The 19,845-nt window shown below is 43.5% G+C and overlaps 1 protein-coding gene across 1 annotated transcript; it reads right to left on the bottom strand.

Moving 5' to 3' along the window:
- Positions 1-35: 35 nt before the first annotated feature.
- YWHAE (tyrosine 3-monooxygenase/tryptophan 5-monooxygenase activation protein epsilon) lies at positions 36-19,836 on the bottom strand. The gene is made up of 6 exons (XM_031591737.2): positions 19,628-19,836; positions 10,715-10,914; positions 6,115-6,221; positions 5,224-5,430; positions 4,353-4,489; positions 36-975 (listed from the first exon to the last, which is right to left on the bottom strand). Exons 1-6 carry the CDS (start codon positions 19,689-19,691, stop codon positions 923-925), a joined length of 768 nt encoding a protein of 255 aa, XP_031447597.1. The 5' UTR covers positions 19,692-19,836; the 3' UTR covers positions 36-922.
- Between the last annotated feature and the right edge of the window lie 9 nt (positions 19,837-19,845).

Raw genomic sequence — 19,845 nt, 5'->3', positions numbered from 1 at the left:
TTGTTGAAGTAATATAAAGGAAAGTCATAGTAATATTTGGCATTTTTAATTTAGGTTTGTTTTATTTAAGTTTAATGTTAATTCCATGCTGTGTTTCAGTAAGAACAATACAGATTCTGTATCTGTGGCTCCAGTCAGATATCCAGTAGTACAAATTAGCTTCAAGTTACACATACTGAACAAAAGAGGTTGAGCGAGCGAAGGGAGATGGGGAGGGGGGAGGGAGAAAAGAAAAAATATTGAACACGCATGCAGGCTTATCAATGCCACCTTCAATGCTAACCTGCTTTGAGGAAAAGTAAAGAGTAGGCAAGAATGAGCAGCCACGGATTGTTGAACTGTTACCAGCACCATATTTTTCAGCAACATTTCAGCAGTTTGGAAGGATTTTTTTTTCCTTATTTTTTTTTTTTATTACAGTAACCCCACTACAATATACATCCCAATGCAACCTGTAACTTCAAGCTAAACATCCAATTAAGTTTAAACATTGGTATAAAATTCAGTTTAAACAATTATAAAAAAAAGAAAAAATGCCACCACATGCATGCTACCTCGTGATAAGGAATCTCTCCCCTACAAGTCTAACAGCCTCCAGGTGTCACATCCACTTCTAATGGCCATCACCACGGCTGGCAGGAGACAACACAGTAATGCTGAAAAGCCTTTATGCAGTCCTGTTAGTGTCTTAAAGAACCTAAAAGCTGGCACCAGTAAAATCCACAGAAATTCACTCTTGCCTTTAAGAACTTTTAAACTGTGTAAAAAAAAAATAAAAATAAAGAAACCCAACAGGGCAGGAACCTAAATTCTGAGACCCAATGTAAAAGTCAGATTTGGTGGTTCTCAGAGTGACACTGAGGGTTTTTGTGGGGAGGGGGAAGGGTGGTCAGAGATGGGTTCTCTTGTTGGCCTTTGTGTCTCACTGGTTTTCATCTTCCACATCCTGCAGCGCTTCTTTATTCTGTTCTTCACCTATGGAAGCATTTAGAAGTAAGGAAGAAGTTAGCTTCTAAAAATGAGACCTGAAGAAAGCCTTAACAAGCGTCTAAGATTAATACTTTCATGCAATTCCACACTCACTCACACTTGCATAAATGACACACGCTCATAACAGCCAGTTCTGGAGCAAAGCGCTTCCATGGACGTTAAGCCTTGGAACCAACTGGTCACACTTCATACCATAACTGCAGCACACGCCATGACAACACTCTGTTGTAAGGACAGACAATGAACAACCACCCTGAAAGCTGAGGCTGCGTGTGATCAGCCCTGTTTGTTGATCAGGAGATAAACAGCCAGGATGAAAACCATCAGAATAGCTGTAGGTCCACATCCTTTAATCACAGAATGAATACCTTCCTATGGAACCTCATTTCTGCTCTGGAGATCACTAAGGACATCTCACCAACCAGCTACCACAAACTGTGCACCGAAAACAATGAAGAATGCCAGTATTTTTTCCTGTCCAAGTCCACTCAACATCAACAACTGCAACTGATTGCAGTCCAGTTTACAGAATTGCACCAGTGGCATGCGAACGCCCTTCCCTGCTGTGAAATCCAATGACAAGAAATCCTAGGCTTGAGGTGATTAAGAATGCTTTGTGGAAACTCATGTCTTATGGAAAAGCAGCTGGTTTGGACCTATTCAACCAGGCTGCAACATGCAGTGCAATGGAAGCCTATCCGTAAGGACTCAGGCAGGAGGTGCATGCAATGCCTCCTGCACAGCTCTGCTACAACAGGGAGAGGTTACCAAACTGCAGCTAGGGCCACACTGCATGCAACATTAAGCTAACTGACAGGAAACTGAACAAATGCTTTCTTCACCATTATCCTCAGCCAGGTGACATGGCACTGTCTTAAAGGCACATAAACAAGAACTGTCCAAAACATAATTTGCAGTAAAATCCACTCAGATGAGACTAATGACTTTTAGTACATCATCAGAATGCCTGCTCAGAGCATGTCCAGATTCAGAATTACCACCAGGCACAATGCAAGGCAGACCTTGGAAGAGGTGGCCTCCTGCTCTGGCAGGGAGGTTGGACTAAGATGATCTTTTGAGGTCCCTTCCAATCCCTGACACTCTGTGAACACAGGCTGTGTGGTGTTCAACAACAAAATTTACATTTAGAACTACAAAAACAGATTGTTTAAATGAAGAATGCCAAGGCCCTAACCAAAGATGATGATTAGAAGATCTGAGCATGCTCTAGCCAATGCACTTAAGCAAATAGTCCTGTAACAGGCAATAGTGGAAGTACTTTTCATGCCTAAATATTCTTAATATTCCATCCAGGTATGCAGCTCAATCCCCAAACACTGGGGTTACGTTGGAACTTAGTTACATGTATCAGACCTGAGCAACAGGTCAGAGATCAGAACATTGCTTAGCCCTGGAATGGAGCCCAAGATACAAGCAGTTGTCAGCAGCAAAACAGTGACAGAGGCAAGCATGATTAGTGATCAGAGGAAAACTGAGGCTGCAAAGCTCATTGAGCCATGACAAGGACTTACAAAGTAGACTTTTTAGGAAAAGAACAGTTGGACTTTCCTTTAGGAATCTATACAGCAGGAAAGAAGGGGAGAATAGGAATCATATGAAGACGACATCACAAGCGTGGAAGTAAACTGAACAGCTTGTCTATGGCATGGTTAAGACATGGTACATGAGATGAAAAGGTGCAGCAGCTGAGTAATGCTCCATTTCAGAATATCACTGCAATCCACACAACTGAATCCAAGGCTGGGCAAAATGATCAAAAGGCTTTTTTTTTTTTTTTTGAAGTCACCACCACCCCTCAGGAAAGCAGTAACAGTGAGCACCTTTCAGAATGCCACAATTAAGGTCTGCCTATACTTAAAGGCTCTAAGCCATTCTGGGACACTGAGTTCTGGAAGTAACTGCTTCAAATGCACTCAGTGCATCTACTGCATGCTGTAAGGAAAACACAGCTTTGCACCTACACGTGTACACATCACTCAAACACTGCATTCTTTGGGAACTTGAGCTGCAGAACAGTTTTAAGCAGTTCTGCAGTATTTGCAGTTTTGTAATCAGTCCTGGAATGCATCACGAACAGTAAGAACAGGATTCTGAACAGTTTCAGGAACAACAAAAACATTGGTTTTCTATGCTACAGAGCTGATGATGAGAAATTTGAATGTGAATTATGCAAAAAAGGTATTTAAAGAGCCTCTGCAAACAGTCTTGTTAAATTTTTGTGGTATGAAATGAAATGTCACACAGCTCACATGCAAACAAAGGTTACTTCTGGAAGATGTAACAATGCTACTACCTCACATCAGCCATCCAGCCTTGTGAGCTGTGCTCAAATCTCTTTCCCAGTGCCTCAGCACAGCAAGGAAGGCACCTAACAGCACTGCAGTGTAGAGCAGTGTCTATACTGATCCACTTACAGTGCATATAAGCCCAAAGAAATCGGGGTAACATTTTAACTGTAGCATCCACATGGTAACATGCAGGAAGTTTGCAATGCTACAGCTGTTTTCAGAGGGATACAGTACTGGAAGAGAAGCCCTCTGACTACCACCATGGTACAAGTAATGTCTTAAATAAGCATCCTACAGTTTTTATTAAGTATCTGAAGTCAAGCTGTGCTGTTGTTTCAGACCTCTGAGTATCTAAGTGTGTAATATACTTCAAACAGGACTCACATGCTTCTCTTAAGGTAAAAGAAAAAACAGCTTTTTTTGAAAACTTCTTTCCAGAACTTTTTTTTTAAACAACAACAAAAAAAAAAAGCATGAGTTCTCTCTCTTGATAAAAGTCATGTTTAAACTGCAAGTGGGACTAGGCAAACAAAACAATTTACACCTGGCACTGTATGCCAAAGTCTAAGAGAAAACAGCTTCCTTAGAACACCAAGTAACTTCAGATGTCAGTGAGCAGTGCTCCCTGCCCCATGCTGGGGACACACTCGGTCTCTGCTCTGGCAACGCCCTCTGTGGAAGCACAAGCCTAACATCTGCTGGGAGTACTTCAAGAAAGAAAAGCTTTTCGAACATCCAAATATCAGAAGTGCCCTGAGAGAAGGGAACCAGACCACTCACAATACTTCCTCCTGCACTGGAAATTCACATCTGGTTGAAAGGGGAACTGGGAGACCAACACGACAAGCCATTAGCGAAACAGACTAATTAAGCCACTGCTTTTAAAATAATCACTGATGTTTACAATGTTACTAATCTCACACCTGTAAGTGTGAAGCTGAAAAAGTTTCCTTATTGGTGTTTTTACTGCTGCCATTCATGATCTACATATTTTCTAAATGTTCTGTGGGCAGGAATGCGGAGACGCAGCAGTTTAGAGCTGAGCTCACTTACCATCACCCTGCATGTCTGAAGTCCATAGTGTCAGGTTATCACGTAACAACTGCATGATAAGTGTAGAGTCCTTATAGCTTTCTTCACTCAGCGTATCCAGTTCTGCAATAGCATCATCAAAAGCTGCTTTCGCCAACCTGTAAGCACAGAATAAATCCAATTTAACACCAACTAAGAAAGGGAATTTAGAAGCCTACACAGCAAGCCTATTACTCAGAGTACCCATCTTTTAGTTGGCTATAGGACAGCCACAGCCTCTATGAATTTTCTTCTTCAAAACTGACCACTTTGCGTGCCTAACAACAGTACTGACTCAATTTATGTTTCCTTAAACATTATTACACCCTGCAGTGCTGCTGTTTGCTAAAAGCTTTAAAAAAGTATTTACCTAACCTGCAATGACAGGTCTGAAATACACCATTTGCTTTGTTCCTCATTTTTATGCCCGCACAAACTAAATCCCTAAAGATGGATGAGATCATAATTCTGTAGATGTCACTCATTTCTGTGACCATGACCTCTCGTACGTTGTGTAAGACTTGTTTAGGAGTCAACAGCAAGAGAGTCAAGTTCAGTTACACTTCTTGCAGGATAAGGACGTGCACAAAGTTAACGTGCAAGCTGTCAAGCTGCCACTGGTTCACTGATTCAGAAGTTAATGCTACTCTGCTTCTCCAGTAATCTACTCTCAGATAAACAAATGCCTATGGGCTGAAAAGGAAAAGTTGAAAGCTTTTCCCATGTCTTAACCTCAAACAAAGCAAGAAAAAAGCCAGCCCAGTGTTTCTGAGTTAGAAGACATTACACCCAACTGGGAATCACATTCAGCTTGTTAAGCATTCACAGAAAATCCCCCCATCTTCTCAGTCACCTGCAGGCACGATCAGGAGAATTAAGAATTTCATAGTAGAATACAGAGAAGTTGAGGGCGAGTCCTAGACGGATAGGATGTGTTGGTGGGAGTTCTGTCATTGCAATATCACTAGCAGCCTTGTAAGCCACCAAGCTGTTCTCTGCAGCCTCCTTCCTGTCATTTCCTGTGGCGAACTCAGCCAGATACCTATGGTAGTCCCCCTTCCTGAAAGCAAGAACAGAACAAACAAGAACTCATTAGTCCTTACTTCCACACCAGTCACAAAAACTGCTTAGTTCCAAAATCTGTTTTATACATTTACACATTAAAGGGTGTTACTGCTGAACTGCTGTCCAGACAACAGTGCCTCAGTGAGTTTCAAACCACCGAGGTTTGAGCAGGAAAAAGTCTGCATTTAATTTCTGTTGCACTGGTACAGAAATCATAGGGCTGTTCTCCCCATTACCCACCTGTGCAGCTGTACACGAGTACCTCATCTAATATTGTGGTTTTTCTAAATCTGCAACAATAGGGATACTTCAAATAGAGGGGATAATTAAAGATAAAGATCGCTTCAAGACTGTATGATCACAGCTCATACAAGAAAGCACTAAAGCAGAGATGAGATCCTGTATTATCTCAAAGAAAAATTAAAACATTTAAAATCTGCACAACAGCTCCTGAGAAGCTCTGACCATCTCATTCTGAACTGGCCTAAAGCTCCTGCCTGCCACTAACGCCCCAAATGCAGACAAAAAGGGATATTCATTATACACAATTGAACTGCTCTCTTCTAGGAAGAAATTACCATCCTTGACTGTGCAGAAAAACAACCATTTGTAGCTACTGTATTCTTGTTATCTATTCCAGCTACAACATGCAGTCCTCGCCTCACATGGCAACACTTACATTTTGTAATAGAAAACCTTGGACTCGCCAGTGTTAGCTGCTGGAATGAGGTGTTTGTCCAGTACATCCAGAATGTCACAACAGATTAACTTCAGTTCAGTCTCAACCTAAAAAGAAAAATAACCACAATGAGACAAGGTCAGCACTGAGACTAAAAGGCTGTCCCAAAAATATCATCAAACAGGTCAAGGAGGGGGAAAACAAGAAAAAATAGAATAAAAGATTCAGTTGTCCACAGGTACATTAAACAAAAACAGCACGGGGCAATTAGCTGGGACATAGAGAGGCAAGGACTGATGGATGATGAAATGCATAACTGAATAATGGAATTACACATTCCCTGGAAAACATCTTGCTAGACAGTTGCATTACGTCTGTCTCAGCATATAATTCCTTACTGCAAGACTTGCACGACTAATGCCTCACATTTTTGAGCCTGGAAGGCTGCCCTAAAGTGGTAATGGTGAAGGGGAACAATATGAATGCAGTTCAGAGAGATCAGCTCAACTCCATCCCATCCTCGGGGTTAAGCTACACATTCACAACAAGTGTTCACTGCCCACCTGGGACACACAGTCTAACAGAGAGCCCTACAACAGAAATCCTGTAATAACAATCAAAAATGTCACAGATAAAAAGAAACAAATCCAGAAAAAATACAAACTTCAGAAACAGGCGACAAAACAAGCAAAGCATAGCAGAAACCATAAACACTAACAGCAAGGTCAGCAACAAAGGAAAACCAATATATAAAGTCTTATATGAGGACTTTAACAGCCACAGATGGAAATGGCCACATCACTTTTTCTTCCTTATTTAAAATATAAAGGGTTTTATAAGATTGGTTTCTACCATAGGAAGTGTCACACCTGAAAGCAAAGAAATGAAGCACCTTCAAGAAAAACAACCTAAAAACTGTCTTTGCACATCAGCACTGCCCACAGCAGATTTGTTCCCAGCATTCCTCATTACTCGCAGTAGGAGGGGTTGGCAAAGTGCACAGCAACCCACTGCTGCTCTCTCACAATTCAGCATTAACTTGCATAGTAACAGCTAGAGACAACTTTGGCTCAAACCACTGTTAGGCTCCATAAAGCAGAGGTTTTCAAGGGAAGGCATGAACTTCAGCTTCAGTGAACTGCCCCAGGAGCTGCACATCTCACACCACAGGGCAGCCCCTCAGCCCACTGCCCTTCTCACCCCCTCACCCATGCAGTTTTCTTTCACACAGACAGAGCTCCCAAACCATCGTGGTCTGTACCCACATTTAACCTCAAGAGATGTTATGCTGCAGATCTAAAAGAAGTTAAACTGGCACAATTTGTACCAAGTTACAGACATAGAAAAGCTCCTTTAGGTAAATTCATCTACAGCAGATGTCACGTGTAAACAGTGTCGGGATGCCCTAACGTTCAAGTGGGGAGTTAAATGCTATACTTAGTTATGTGACAAATGCTTAAGGAAGTTGCTGAAATACAGTCACTTGAAGTATCTACTTCATATATTCTTGTGCTACAAAAGCTATAAAACCTTTGCCAGCAGTCAGTTCCTGCAAACTTCTTTCCTCTTGATCCTCTTTCTCAATGACTTCTTTTGCAGAGAGATCTTCAGCAAAACTGCAAAGAATTAAATCAGTTTCTAATCTTCTTTTGTTAAACCACACATGTACAAAGTTCCATTTCATCTCAGACCTTTTTCAGCTGTGTTTCAAGAATCATTCACACGAGTTACCAGAGATCAGCTGCTGACCAGGGCAACGTATTTACCCTGATCAGGCTTTAAACTTAAAAGATTTCATACAAACTGAGTTAAGAGCAAAAAAGAACCCACCCCTCCCCCTCCCCTCCCGTTCCTCTCCCCCAAACCCTAAGAGATCTTTTACAAAAAAGATCTTCTTCCAGACTGGATCACTGAGCTCTGCAAAGCCAGCACAGGAGCCCACACTAAGCCTGTTCAGAGCACTTGGAACAGGCAGTTTTACAGCTCAAAATACAACACACAGAACTACAGGCTCTGACTGGCAAGGAGAGATGGCTCATCTCAGTAGGTGTGCAGTGGTCCCTACTGTGCCTCCCTGCTTTAGTAGCAGTGCTGGTTTAAGCAGATTTCAGATTGTGTTCTCAGCTCTGCAGGTACAGAGCCCCGTGAACCACCTGGTGACTCCAACAAAGAAACTTACTGGAAACCACCAGGAGGTCGAGGCCTGTTCTAATTCCTTGCCCTAGTTCAGTATTTAGCCCACAGAAGAGCTGTGCCTCATAAATGGGATGCAACATGAAACCAGTGCAATAGGCAGCAGTTGCTGAAATCTGTGAGCTACCTTCCTTGTGCCCCTGAAAAATAAAGAGCACATCAACACACAGCCTAATGCATAGGCTATGTATGAAGAGGTGAAGGCAGCCCTGCAGCTTCCCCAAAACACAGCCCAGCTTGTTAAGCACAAGCACTAGAAACACACGTAAATACAGACCTTAAAGGGAAGGTGAACACTTGTCCTATGCTATTAGTGAAGGGATTTGGTCTTAGAGCAAGGATATGAGCTGCATCGTCTGCAAACATATGCTGCTTCATCCGCTCAAGGACAAGCTAAGAAAGCCTGTGTTCTCATCCACAGAGATGCAATGGAGCCAGGAGCTCCAGTTCTGCACATCCATGTGGCCACATGCCCAAAAAAAAAAAGCAGGAATCACAGAGACAACATTTTTTCCACATGGCTACGATGTGTTCTGCTACATCTGTCTTAATATCTCACACCATCACTCCCTGAGATCTTTCCCAAGTCATACTGGCTAGTAACTTAAAGTCTATGGAGTTTGAACACAACCAAAAAGTGTTAAATTATAACAAATACCAATACAGACAAGAAACACCCATTATTTGCACACAAACTACATCTTTTATTTCAACTCGGCAGCAATTTCTAGCTGTGCCAGCCCACTGCTGGTTCTGGTGATAGGGGAGAATTTCTCCACTGACAGTGCTCCTCTCCACTCCCCAGTACTTTCAGCTTGGCCTGTTGGTCCCCAGAAAAGCACTTCTTTTTTCCCTTCTCCTTCCTCAAAGTCTTGCAAGCACGGGAAGGATCTCTTAACAACATTCAATTTAAAATGAGAAATTAAGTAACAGTATGTATTTGTTGACATGATGGGTAGTAAGCAGAATAACCCCAACTCTCCAGACCTTATCTGCACCCCCAAGCAACTGAGTACGACCAGTTCTGCAGCTCTCATGTCAGCAACAAAAGAGAGAAGCTGTACCCAAACCTCTGCATACGTTCCTTAGGCCCTTACTGCTCAAATTCTGTCTTGACAAACCAATTAATGCTCTCCACATATCAGATAAGTCTTCCAGTAACTACAAACAAGACATGGTCTTCAGCTACAGCCAACAGCACGAACCTCTTGGGGCACTCAGGCTAGGCAGGCAGACACATTACTCTTTCTTCAGCATGGAAATGCACTTCTGTGCTCCCCACTGCATTCCTCCACCGAAAGCCTACAGCACCCAGAAGGACCTGTGATGGCTCTTTCCTTGAAAAATGTAACAGATGAAAGTACTGCTGCACAGCAGTGCACTCTATGTGGCCTGTACACTTATCTCAATACACTACTTCAAGGTGTGTATTTCTTGCTCAGTCTGTTCTGCACAGCACTTGCTGCTTTAAATAGAAATGCAGAACAGTGTATTTTACAGTCCTTCCAGAGACAATGAAAAGTCTTTTCACTATTAAAGGATATCTGGAAAAGATAAAACTGCCCACAAAATGTTAAGCAAAGAAAAAAAACACCAAAACACCACAGCTTGAAAGCATGAAGTTTAAGACAAACGATACTGCCTTAATTTATATGATCTGCTAGGAAGATTTTAGATACCCATCAAAGAAATGGTATTTGGGACTGTATGTAACTGGCAGAGCTTCACCCCATCAGCACGCCAGCATAAAATTAGAAACTCAGAACTTGAACAATTCCATGGAGCAAACAAAATGCTATGAGTCAAAAGAAAGCAGCCCAGAGCCATTCTTCAGAAAAGAGTTCCAAGCCAACATCGTTTCCATTGACAGCGTATGAATCAGTACCAGGTGGTTAAAAGAGACACTCCACTGTTTCTCTGGAAGTGAAGATGGGAACCGTGGAGGCACTGATCCTGCAGTGATGGATCTGAAGTCTCTGCAGAAACGCGTAGGATTTCATTTCTATAGGAGAACGTCTGCTCCACATTAAAGCATCACTTAAGGAGGCCAGGGTGGGGGGGGGAGGAGCAGCTCCCTGTTTTAATAGCCGACGGTTTCATTAGCCCTCACTGATGAAAGGCTAAGCTTGCTCCAAGTTCTCCATTTTAGGTAAAGCTGCACAGGCTGACTAGACTCACCATTCAGTTATTTCCATCTATTCTTCCCCCCTTTCTGAAGGGAGAAAACAGCACGGCCCTACAGCTCATTACACATCCAAGTTTCACAGTTGAAATGAGCACAGTATCTTAATATTCCCTGTTCCTACAAACATGGCAGTGCTTAAACTTAAGGGTAACAAACACATAGTCCAGATTTTTTTTTTTTTTAGCTAAATGGCACTATGCTCCAGCACCAACTACACCTTACCATTTGCCGATATTCCCGAATCATTTTTAATTTATCTTCTCCTCCTTTGTTTTCTTCTTTCTGTTCAATGCTGCTGATTATTCTCCAGGAAGCTCTTCTGGCTCCAATCACGTTTTTATATGCAACAGAAAGCAGGTTTCTTTCTTCCACTGTCAACTCCACATCCATTCCAGCCACTTTCTTCATTGATTCAACCATTTCTAGGACGAAAAGGTCACACAGTTATTCTCAACATTAAAACATCCTTCAAACCATTCAAGAGAAGCTGTGCATTAATGATAACTTGTCAAAACAGGCTCCCTCCTCCTTTCATACAGTTACACCTTGCTTTTAGAGAGCAATGTTCCAAACAAGTCAGTGAGCACCTACACAAAGGAACTGCCTGATGCTCTTTTAAATGCATTTGACAGGGGTACCCAAAACATTTCTTAAGGACAGCTTGAGACACAAACAAAACCAGCTTAGCAGTAGGATCCCATAGAAGCAAAGCAGCAAGAATGCTGCCATTAGGGAAGCGAGTTGAAGTTCCAAATGGAAACCACCAGAAGAAAAATTAACTGCTTGGAGAAGTGACAAAAGAGTCCTCCTGAGGATAAGCAGAGCAGCACCACCTAGCCATGCCAAGCAACTATTTGCACTGGAAAAATAACACACTAAATGTAATTTGTATTTATAGCTTAAACCATTTAGAAAAGACTTCCAAACCTCAGGTGAAAAAAATGATTACTAAATACTGCTTTTCTATATCCAAATGAAAGTAAAAGCCTGAATTACTTAAGGAAGGCTTTAATCCTTTCATTACCTCATCACATTATGATTTCCTATGACACAACAGAAAAATAAAGGCTGAAATTATTACGTATGTGCTGAGAGAGCCTAGTCTGAGACACCCAGAAGCCCTAAGTTATCTCCTGCCAAAGAGTGCTTCAGCTCATTCAACCTTTACCTTTCAGCTTCTAGAGCAGATGAGAATCCCACAGACAGAAAGCCATTAATGAGACTGAGCCCCCAGCAGCACCCTAACCCTATCTACCTCACATCCTCATTCTCCCCTACCCCCAAATCTTCACATGTTCTGCTGTATAATGGCAGTAAGTAAGATGATGCACGTGAATCTGAATTGTCATTCCCTCATCCCATCAGGTGCCAAAACTCATCACCTTTGCAGGCAGAAGCCATTTCAATAATAGAACTCTAGCCTCAATTTTCTCCCTTGCAGGAACGCTGTTATCAGTCTCCAGCAGGTTGCCACATATGCAGGACAATTTAATAGCAGCTCTGTTCTCATCACAAGAAAAAAACAGCCCTACCTCTAACAGTACATTCTGCTGCTCCAGCTCATGAAGTGACAAAAAGTGATGCTAGGATAAAGTGTTTACCACACCTTACAGCTTTAAAATAAATTCTTTTAGATGAAGATTTCAGAAAGTCATCCTAAACCACTCTTTAAATCCACTTAACATAAGCACACAATTTAAACTAGATAAGTTAAAAGCAGTACTATATAGTTACAGCAAGCAACTTAAACAGTGCGTGCCCTAGGATTTATTTCCTATAAGGTGACCCTATCATCTATTCAAATCATTTCAGAACTTTGATTTTTTTTTTCCTTGAACTATGAGTTATGCTCTCAGATTTTGATGTTCCTTATGCAGCAGAGGTACATTCAAGGCAGTCTGGCTGTCACAGTGTTTGCTCTTGTGAAGGACGACGAACACAGATGAAGACTTGCAGTCCCTGCTAGTTGGATATCTCTGCCAAGCTCCAGCAAGAACTATAAGGCTTGTAGTTTAGCTTAATGTTTAACTGCCCTCAGATAAGAAAAGTAATTGAAACTGTACTGCAGCTTCAGCTTGAGAGATTAACCTGTGAATGTAGCTGTGAATGCACAGCCCTCCTTTCACTCGTTAGTCACAGAAGTTCATGAGCTGAAGAAATACTCTCTAGAAAGTAAGTGCAGAAAACATGGAGATGCTGGGCTCTTCATCTTCCATGTTCACTTCCAGGCTTCCATCACCAATGTGAAGAGCTTTGTTCTGATGGAATATGACCACCATCCTTTAGCCAAACATGTACTGTCTAAACCTTTGCATCTCTTTATAGATTAGTGTGATGTACGTAGGTAATTAACTGCTCCACAAACATGGAGGTGAGAAACAGCAAGTTCCTGGGCTCTTACATCCTTGAGAAATGAAAAAGCACACCTGTACGTTCACCCATTGGGGGAAAAAAAAGCAGCCTTATTCTAGACCAAGAAATATTCTATCCAAAGACACGCCCACAAACAGAACAAGTATTTTGTATTCTAGGTGCAGCTTTAGCTGTCTGGAAGATCCTACGCAGAGATGAAAAGCTTGGAGACGGTTCATGACAAAGTACAAGTCTCAGATTACATCTCAGAAGGATTATGGCAGCAATGACAACTCATTGCACACCTCATCTGAAGATGTTAATGCTGCATTAGAGAAGTAGCAGCACTACATGGATTCCAAAAGAGCTTGTAATTAAGTGGTTAAGTTGCAGCTTTGTGGCTGTCACCATATTATACCACTGTCACACTGTGCCACAATCAGAGCAGGAAATCCCCAAAGTATGAATTGAGAGGACAGGAGAATATTCTGGAGATCTACAGATTTCTATCCTTCCCCAGGCCTCTGCCATGGGTTGTTTTTGAGAAGTATTACAAGAAATGAACACTTTTGACTAAGCAGGTAACACCATTTATATATTTTATAGGGGAAAAAAAGCATTTTAGAGAGACACAACACTGCCTGCCTTCACAGCACTCCACACCAAACCAACGTGGCACTATTAGTTATCTGTCCCTGAACACTGCCAGCCCACAGCTGGCTCCTCACAGCACCGATGTGCTGACTGACCTGCAGCCACACGGAGGGGACACAGGGACACAGCCACAGCCTGTGCAGCACAAAGGAATGGGACAGAGGCTGCCACACTAAGGACTACTACACACAAGAGGGTGTGTGCCTCGGGGCTGGGCCTTCTGTTTTAGAGAGGAAGAAGAATACAGCTTTAAATCCCAAGATACAAAGTTTGGCATGCCTGTAAATCACAATGAAGCTTTCTAAATCCCTTAAGCATAACTATAGTTTTTCCACCTTTTCCAATAGGTAGAGGAGCAGCCAAAACTGAAGTTTTAAATGCTGGAAGTGTATCCATTTCTTTAAAAATACATATACATATATATTCAAATTAATTGATCTAAAACACAGTGCCTTGGAAGCACCACCATGGAAAAAGAACAATACAATGCAGCAGTGTAGTTCTATGGGAGGACTGCAATCCATCACAAAGCAGAGAAGCCTCCAGAACAGATGACCCTTGTGCAAGAAATAGAGCCATTTGCTTTAAATGCTAATGGACCCATACAAAGCCACAAAGTTAATTTAGTGTGCACTAAAAACTAATGGGGGAAGTTTACAAGTGTTGAGAAACAAAGCACTGATAACCATCTATTAGGGCACAAGTGATTAGGAAACATACAGAACAAAAGAACGAATGTCTCTTTATCAGGGGGAAAAATAAAGAGACAAAGTATTTTTCTGTTCCTCAATCTCCAGAATTCCCAACAGTTCAGGAACTGGAGCATCTCTGCATAAAGAACTGAAGCAGGCAACACGCTGCAAATTTTCTGGAAGAATTACAAGCTTTTCCAAACAGAATCCAACATTTAACAGCAGACCTTAGGAAGGAGCAGCACTGCATATCAAATAACACCAGAATAAACCTGACAGCTTTATCATTTATGCTACTCAGACTGAAAATGCAAGTCTAGGTCAGTAATTAACACAAGTGGCAACAGAAATCACTTGACCTGAGCTATGGCTGATGAGGGAAGACAATGCCTCTTCCTTAGCTCACCTGTGTTCACCACAACCAGCATTTGCAGTACTGGTGATGTACAAACCAAACACGCCAGAAGGACCCCAAATGCAGTACCTGATCCTCAACTCATGCATGTTCTCTAAGATTTCAGCAGCAGAAGGAAAAAGGCTTTTAAGAAACGTGCCAGCAGACATTAAAGGGGAACTGTTATTAACTAACACTTCCAAGTGCTCAAGAGCAATTATTTCATTTTAAAAAAAAAAGTGGATCATAAATGCTATATTGAAGTCTACAGCTTTCTGTAAGTGGACACAGTGCCCCACAGATCTACTCTGATGCTCTGAGCAAGTCACACACACACAGACAAGGAGGACATGAGAGATTCAGTCGACCCAGATTTCCTCGAGGCATTGGCCAGAGCTCCTCACCGAGATTCTTTAAGGAACTCTACTGCTATCAGATACAGATCAGATCCTCTCATGCACGGACACCTGGCTGAAAGAGAGCAAACAGGGTATGAATGTAGGCTCAGTGCTCAGAGCAGAGTAAGATCACCAGTGGAACCACACAGCGATCAGTGCTAGGAAGCATGCTAGCATCTGTAAGTGGATCCACAAAAAAGAATATTCAATACTAATTTAATAGTCCCAGCAAATTGCTAAGAGCAATAAAGACCAAAGAGAGCAGGAGAAATAATGGCACATGTGTTTTCCCTATTAAGTGACGTGTAACCATGAGAACTACAGCCCATAGATTCCATTCTCTCCAGACGTGCAGCCCTCTGATCCATATGATATCAGCAGGCACCATCCTATTCACTGCAGAGATCAGCTCCAAATCCAAGGCAAGAGAAACTAAGGTTTTAACTGCCTGTGCATCCCAGACAACTCCATCATTTGATTGTATGACTCTGAACCACACAGTTCTACAAACATGCTCCTACTTCAATGCTCTTGAAGATATACATGACCTAGACCAAATAATCCAAGTAACAGTGGCATTTTCTGCACAATCAATCCTACAGACTATCAACACAATTTCTAAGTCATTTCTACATCTTCAAGTTGGGAAAATGTGTCTTCCTGAAACAAAGAGGACTACTAACAAGAGTCAGTTTGAAAGCAGACACAGGCAAACACAAAGACTGAGTCTCATCATACATTTCAGTTTGACTGAGATCTGCTACTAAAGAATCTCCTTAGACAAGAACTTGTCTGAGTTAATGGACACTAACCCAGTATGTGGTCTCCTTGCAGAGCACCAAGCCGTCTAAGTTTGGATGCTCAACACTTCTGGTATCTCAGAAGTTTCAAGAAGGAAATCATGGAAGGTCCTCTCACACAGCTTTGTTGGGCAGAGGGGAATTACACCCCTTAGATACATGTACATTATTTACTTGAAAGAGGACCACTGCAAACTGAAAATAATGAACTTAATCATTAATCTATATTACAAATGAGAATGTGATTCTTCATCAAGTCCTGCTACCATGAGCCCATTCATTCTACAGTATGTCCGGATCTTGGACTCAGTGTACTGCATCACACCTTACTGCCTTCAGAAGGCTTGCTTCTCTGGCAATGAGTTAATAGCAACATGGGAGTTACACGTTGACTTGCTGTACTGGGAATCAGGAGAGCTGCCAATTATCTTCTTCCCAGCTGTAAACTGACCTATTATCCTCACCTACTACACCCTGGGTAAATTTCAAATCATTTATTTCAAGATCTGTGGTATAAAACTGCTAGCAGGACTGAAGCACCCACAGTATTCACCCAGAGCTTACCTTCTATCCTAGCATGCTTCTCAACTGATGAGAAGAAAGGTGCTACCTAGCTTCTGCAACGGAGAGTTAGTTTTGATATTCAGCAGTCCGTGAGAACGCAGATACATATAATCTCTTGATGTAAGAAAGTAAAACGTTAGTAAGGCGATTTCATAAACCAACGCAGTTTTATCTACTCCAGCTGTTCCCCAGAAAAGGCATTTCATACATATATTACGCTATTGGTAACAGTCTTTGAAGGAACTCGGAGGGTTTTCACCCAGAGGGCGGTGACACACTTGAACAGGTTGCCCAAGGAGGCTGTGGATGCCCCATCCTTGGAGGCATTCAAGGCCAGGCTGGATGTGGCTCTGGGCAGCCTGGGCTGCTGGTTGGTGACCCTGCACACAGCAGGAGGTTGGAAATAGGTGAGCACTGTGGTCCTTTTCAACCCAGGCCATTCTGTGATTCTGTGAACTGCAAGTAAGTGTCTTTTTTTTTTTTCTGAAGTCTGATTTGTCACAAAGCTTACTCTAATACAAGTAAGCTTCCTGGCATTTTGGGATCTGTCATGACATGCCTAAGTAGATCTGTAAAGATAGTCAGACACCCAGATCTCCTACTATCTCCAGAGATCACAGCTTAAGCATTATTTACACTGCAAAAGCACCCAAGAAAGATGTCCTCTTAATCTGGGCCAATATACCCCAAAGGCTGTACAGACACAGGACTAGATTCCCAACAACTCGCTTGCACAGCTTGCAAGCTTCAGAACTTAAGTGGGTCATGTAACTAAAAAAAAACCAAAAAACTTGTTAGATGCCTACCTTAGGAGCTGCCTTAAATGCCATGGACCATGGCTGTTCTAACCACTCAGCACGCTGAGTCTCAATGAGAAAGATGGGGCAGGATGGAATGCTATCCTAACATTAAACATTAAAAATTGTCATTTTACATTCATATTCAAGTCGCAGAACAGGTTTCTATTCCAGCATATTTGTAGCCAGTACTTACCATCAGTAGTATCAAAGTTATTAACTGTTACCTCACCATCACATCTCTCAAAGATAAATTTAAAGAATAAAACTAAGCATCACTTCACTTCCCCACATCATTTCATTCAGCAGAAATGCAGCATTTCATGTAAATGAGAACAAAATATACCTTTCATTTTTTAGTTGGTTCCAACTGAACAAGAATACAGAATTAGATGCTAAACCTGCACCTACACTACATATTTTTCCAGGCCAGGGACATGAGAAAGGAGGACACCTTTAGCACAGCTAGAAGAATTAAGGGATGCACCTTAAATTTGTTGACTCAACTCGATGCCAACGAATTCTGCAAGTCTAAAACCCACAATATTGCTTTAGAGATAAGAACACTGAAGTATCATCACCTCCTCAGTGATAATGTTCTCGTTACCATTCAGAAGCCACACAGAAGCCCTCTAAATTCGGACCTAGCCAATTCATTCCGCAAACATCCATGGGAGCACTGGGACGGAAAGCCCACTGACAGAAATGCCACACAAAGGCAATCTCTACCAACCCTTTCTTTTTTGTCAGGAAATCAGGCTGTGTTGTAGATTTCTATCATGGGGTAGGATCTGATTATTTTCCAAAGAGGTGATTTACCATTTATCTAGGAAAGCATCAGACAGTTACACCTCAAAAGCTCCCAAAGATGATATACCCCCCAGACAGCTGGTTTGGGGCTCCAATCAAACCACAGCCAGTGCTCACTGCTGCACTGACATTCACCTGAACCAGGTGGACAAGCCTTCCCCCACCCCACACACAAATGCTTAACTCCAGCAATACTGCTGGATTTGTGGTCTTTGTGGAAGATGGCAGCAGGGAGAACAATGCACCTTCCCATCCCACACTGCTAAGGAGGCAAAAAAACCCACAAAAAATACCCTACAGCCCCCTCCTCAACCACCTGTTCCCATAGATGTTGCCCTCCTACTATGAGCTGCACCTTTCCTGGAGGGGTGGACTTCAGTCACCCCACAAAGCCTGGTCTGGGGGACATTTTTTCCCTTTAAGTCCCTACATTAACAGGGAGGAGACTATTTGGCTGCTGTCACCCAGTGGGATTCTCATTCCTATCCCACTTCCTACCAGAACATTCACTGCAGATGGTCTTAATTACTCCTTCCTTCTTCATTTGAGTTTCTGTTTTCCTCCCCAAAATGTTTATTTCTCGGATGTTTTGGAATCACATTATCAGAAGTTTTCTAAGCAATAACCCAGAGAACAAAGCCTAATTCCCACCAGCTGACTCCTCTGCTCTGAGAAAACTGTGACCAATTCGAGGATCCACAGCATCTCCCTACTTCTAAATGAAACCTAACTGTACTCACACCCTTTACACACACTGGTGTTTCTTCCAGCCAAAATGCATAAACACGGGTCTGAGGGCAAAAGGAACAATCCCAGATGATTAACACCACCGAGAAAATTAAAGGCCCTTTCTGCTGTAGGCAAGAAAAGCACCTTGAAGGGAACACTGACACGGCAGACATTTTGGGGGCAAGAAACACCATCCGGTGCTGCCAGCTCCTTCCCACCGCCCCTTTTTTCCCTTGATATAAAGGGATCGCGCATGGAGCTTACAAAGGAAAAGGGGAAAAAAAAAAAAAAAAAAAAGACAAAGTGGCAATGTAAAACGGTCAGTAATGATTTCCAGCACGTAACGCAAGCATGTGCTCTTCCTTTAGGTAATGATGGGCAGCGCTGCAGGGCGAGAGCTGCCCCTCTGCGAGCTCCCCGCGGCAGCCGTGCCTCCAACAGAAAGCGAAGGGAGAGAAAGAGAAGCGCCATCCCGCTCCCTCGGGCCCCTCCGGCATCGCCTCCCGAGGGCCGGCGCGGGGCGTTGTCTGCGGCGAACCGAGCTCAGCCCCACAGCGCCGAGCTCCGCGGGGCCGGAGGGCGGCACAGCGCCGTGCCGGAGGCGAGCCGCACGCCGCCGCCCGCAGGACGCGGGGTCTCTTTGTCGGACCCCCGAGGCGGGGGCGGCTCCCCCTTCCCCCTCAGGACTCGCCCTTCGCGGCCGCCATTTTATTCCCGGCTTCTGCCGCCACCGCCCCCCGAAGCGGGCCACGCCCAGGCCGCGGCCGCCCGCTCGCTCGGGGCCCCCCATCCCCGGCTCCGCGGCCCTCGGGGCGCTCCCCGTCGCCATTTTGTCGGCGCCCCCCTCCTCCGCCCCTGCCCCCCCCACCCCCGCCCAGCCGCCATTTTGTGGCCGCTCCCTCCCTCTCCCCTTGGCCTTGCACGGCCTTCCCGGCCGGCGCTCACCATCGTAGCGCTCGGCCTGCTCGGCCAACTTAGCCTGATAGACGAGGTCCTCCCGATCGTCCATGTCCTGCAGGCGGAGCGGCGTCGGGGAGCGTACGGGGCGGATGGAAGCCGATGGGTCTGGGGGGCTCAGCAGCTACCAGCTCGCTGCTCTCCGGGCAAATATGGCGGCAGCACCTCCTCCCGCTGCATCCGGGCACTTCCACAACCGCGCGCAT

This window comes from Phasianus colchicus, chromosome 21, assembly GCF_987193195.1.
Source record: "Phasianus colchicus chromosome 21, bPhaCol1.hap1.1, whole genome shotgun sequence".
In the NCBI taxonomy this organism is placed as follows: Eukaryota; Metazoa; Chordata; class Aves; order Galliformes; family Phasianidae; genus Phasianus; species Phasianus colchicus.
The sequence above is the reverse complement of the archived record's forward strand: the minus strand, read 5'-3'. Positions and strand labels throughout refer to the sequence as shown.

Coding starts and splice junctions, on each gene's coding strand:
- YWHAE (XM_031591737.2), bottom strand. CDS start 19,691: ATGGACGATCGGGAGGACCTCGTCTATCAGGCTAAGTTGGCCGAGCAG. Junction 6,222..10,714: donor TTCGGGAATATCGGCAAATG/GTAAGGTGTAGT, acceptor TTTTCTTTTTAG/GTTGAGACTGAACTGAAGTT. Junction 976..4,352: donor TTCAGACATGCAGGGTGATG/GTAAGTGAGCTC, acceptor ATGCTTCCATAG/GTGAAGAACAGAATAAAGAA.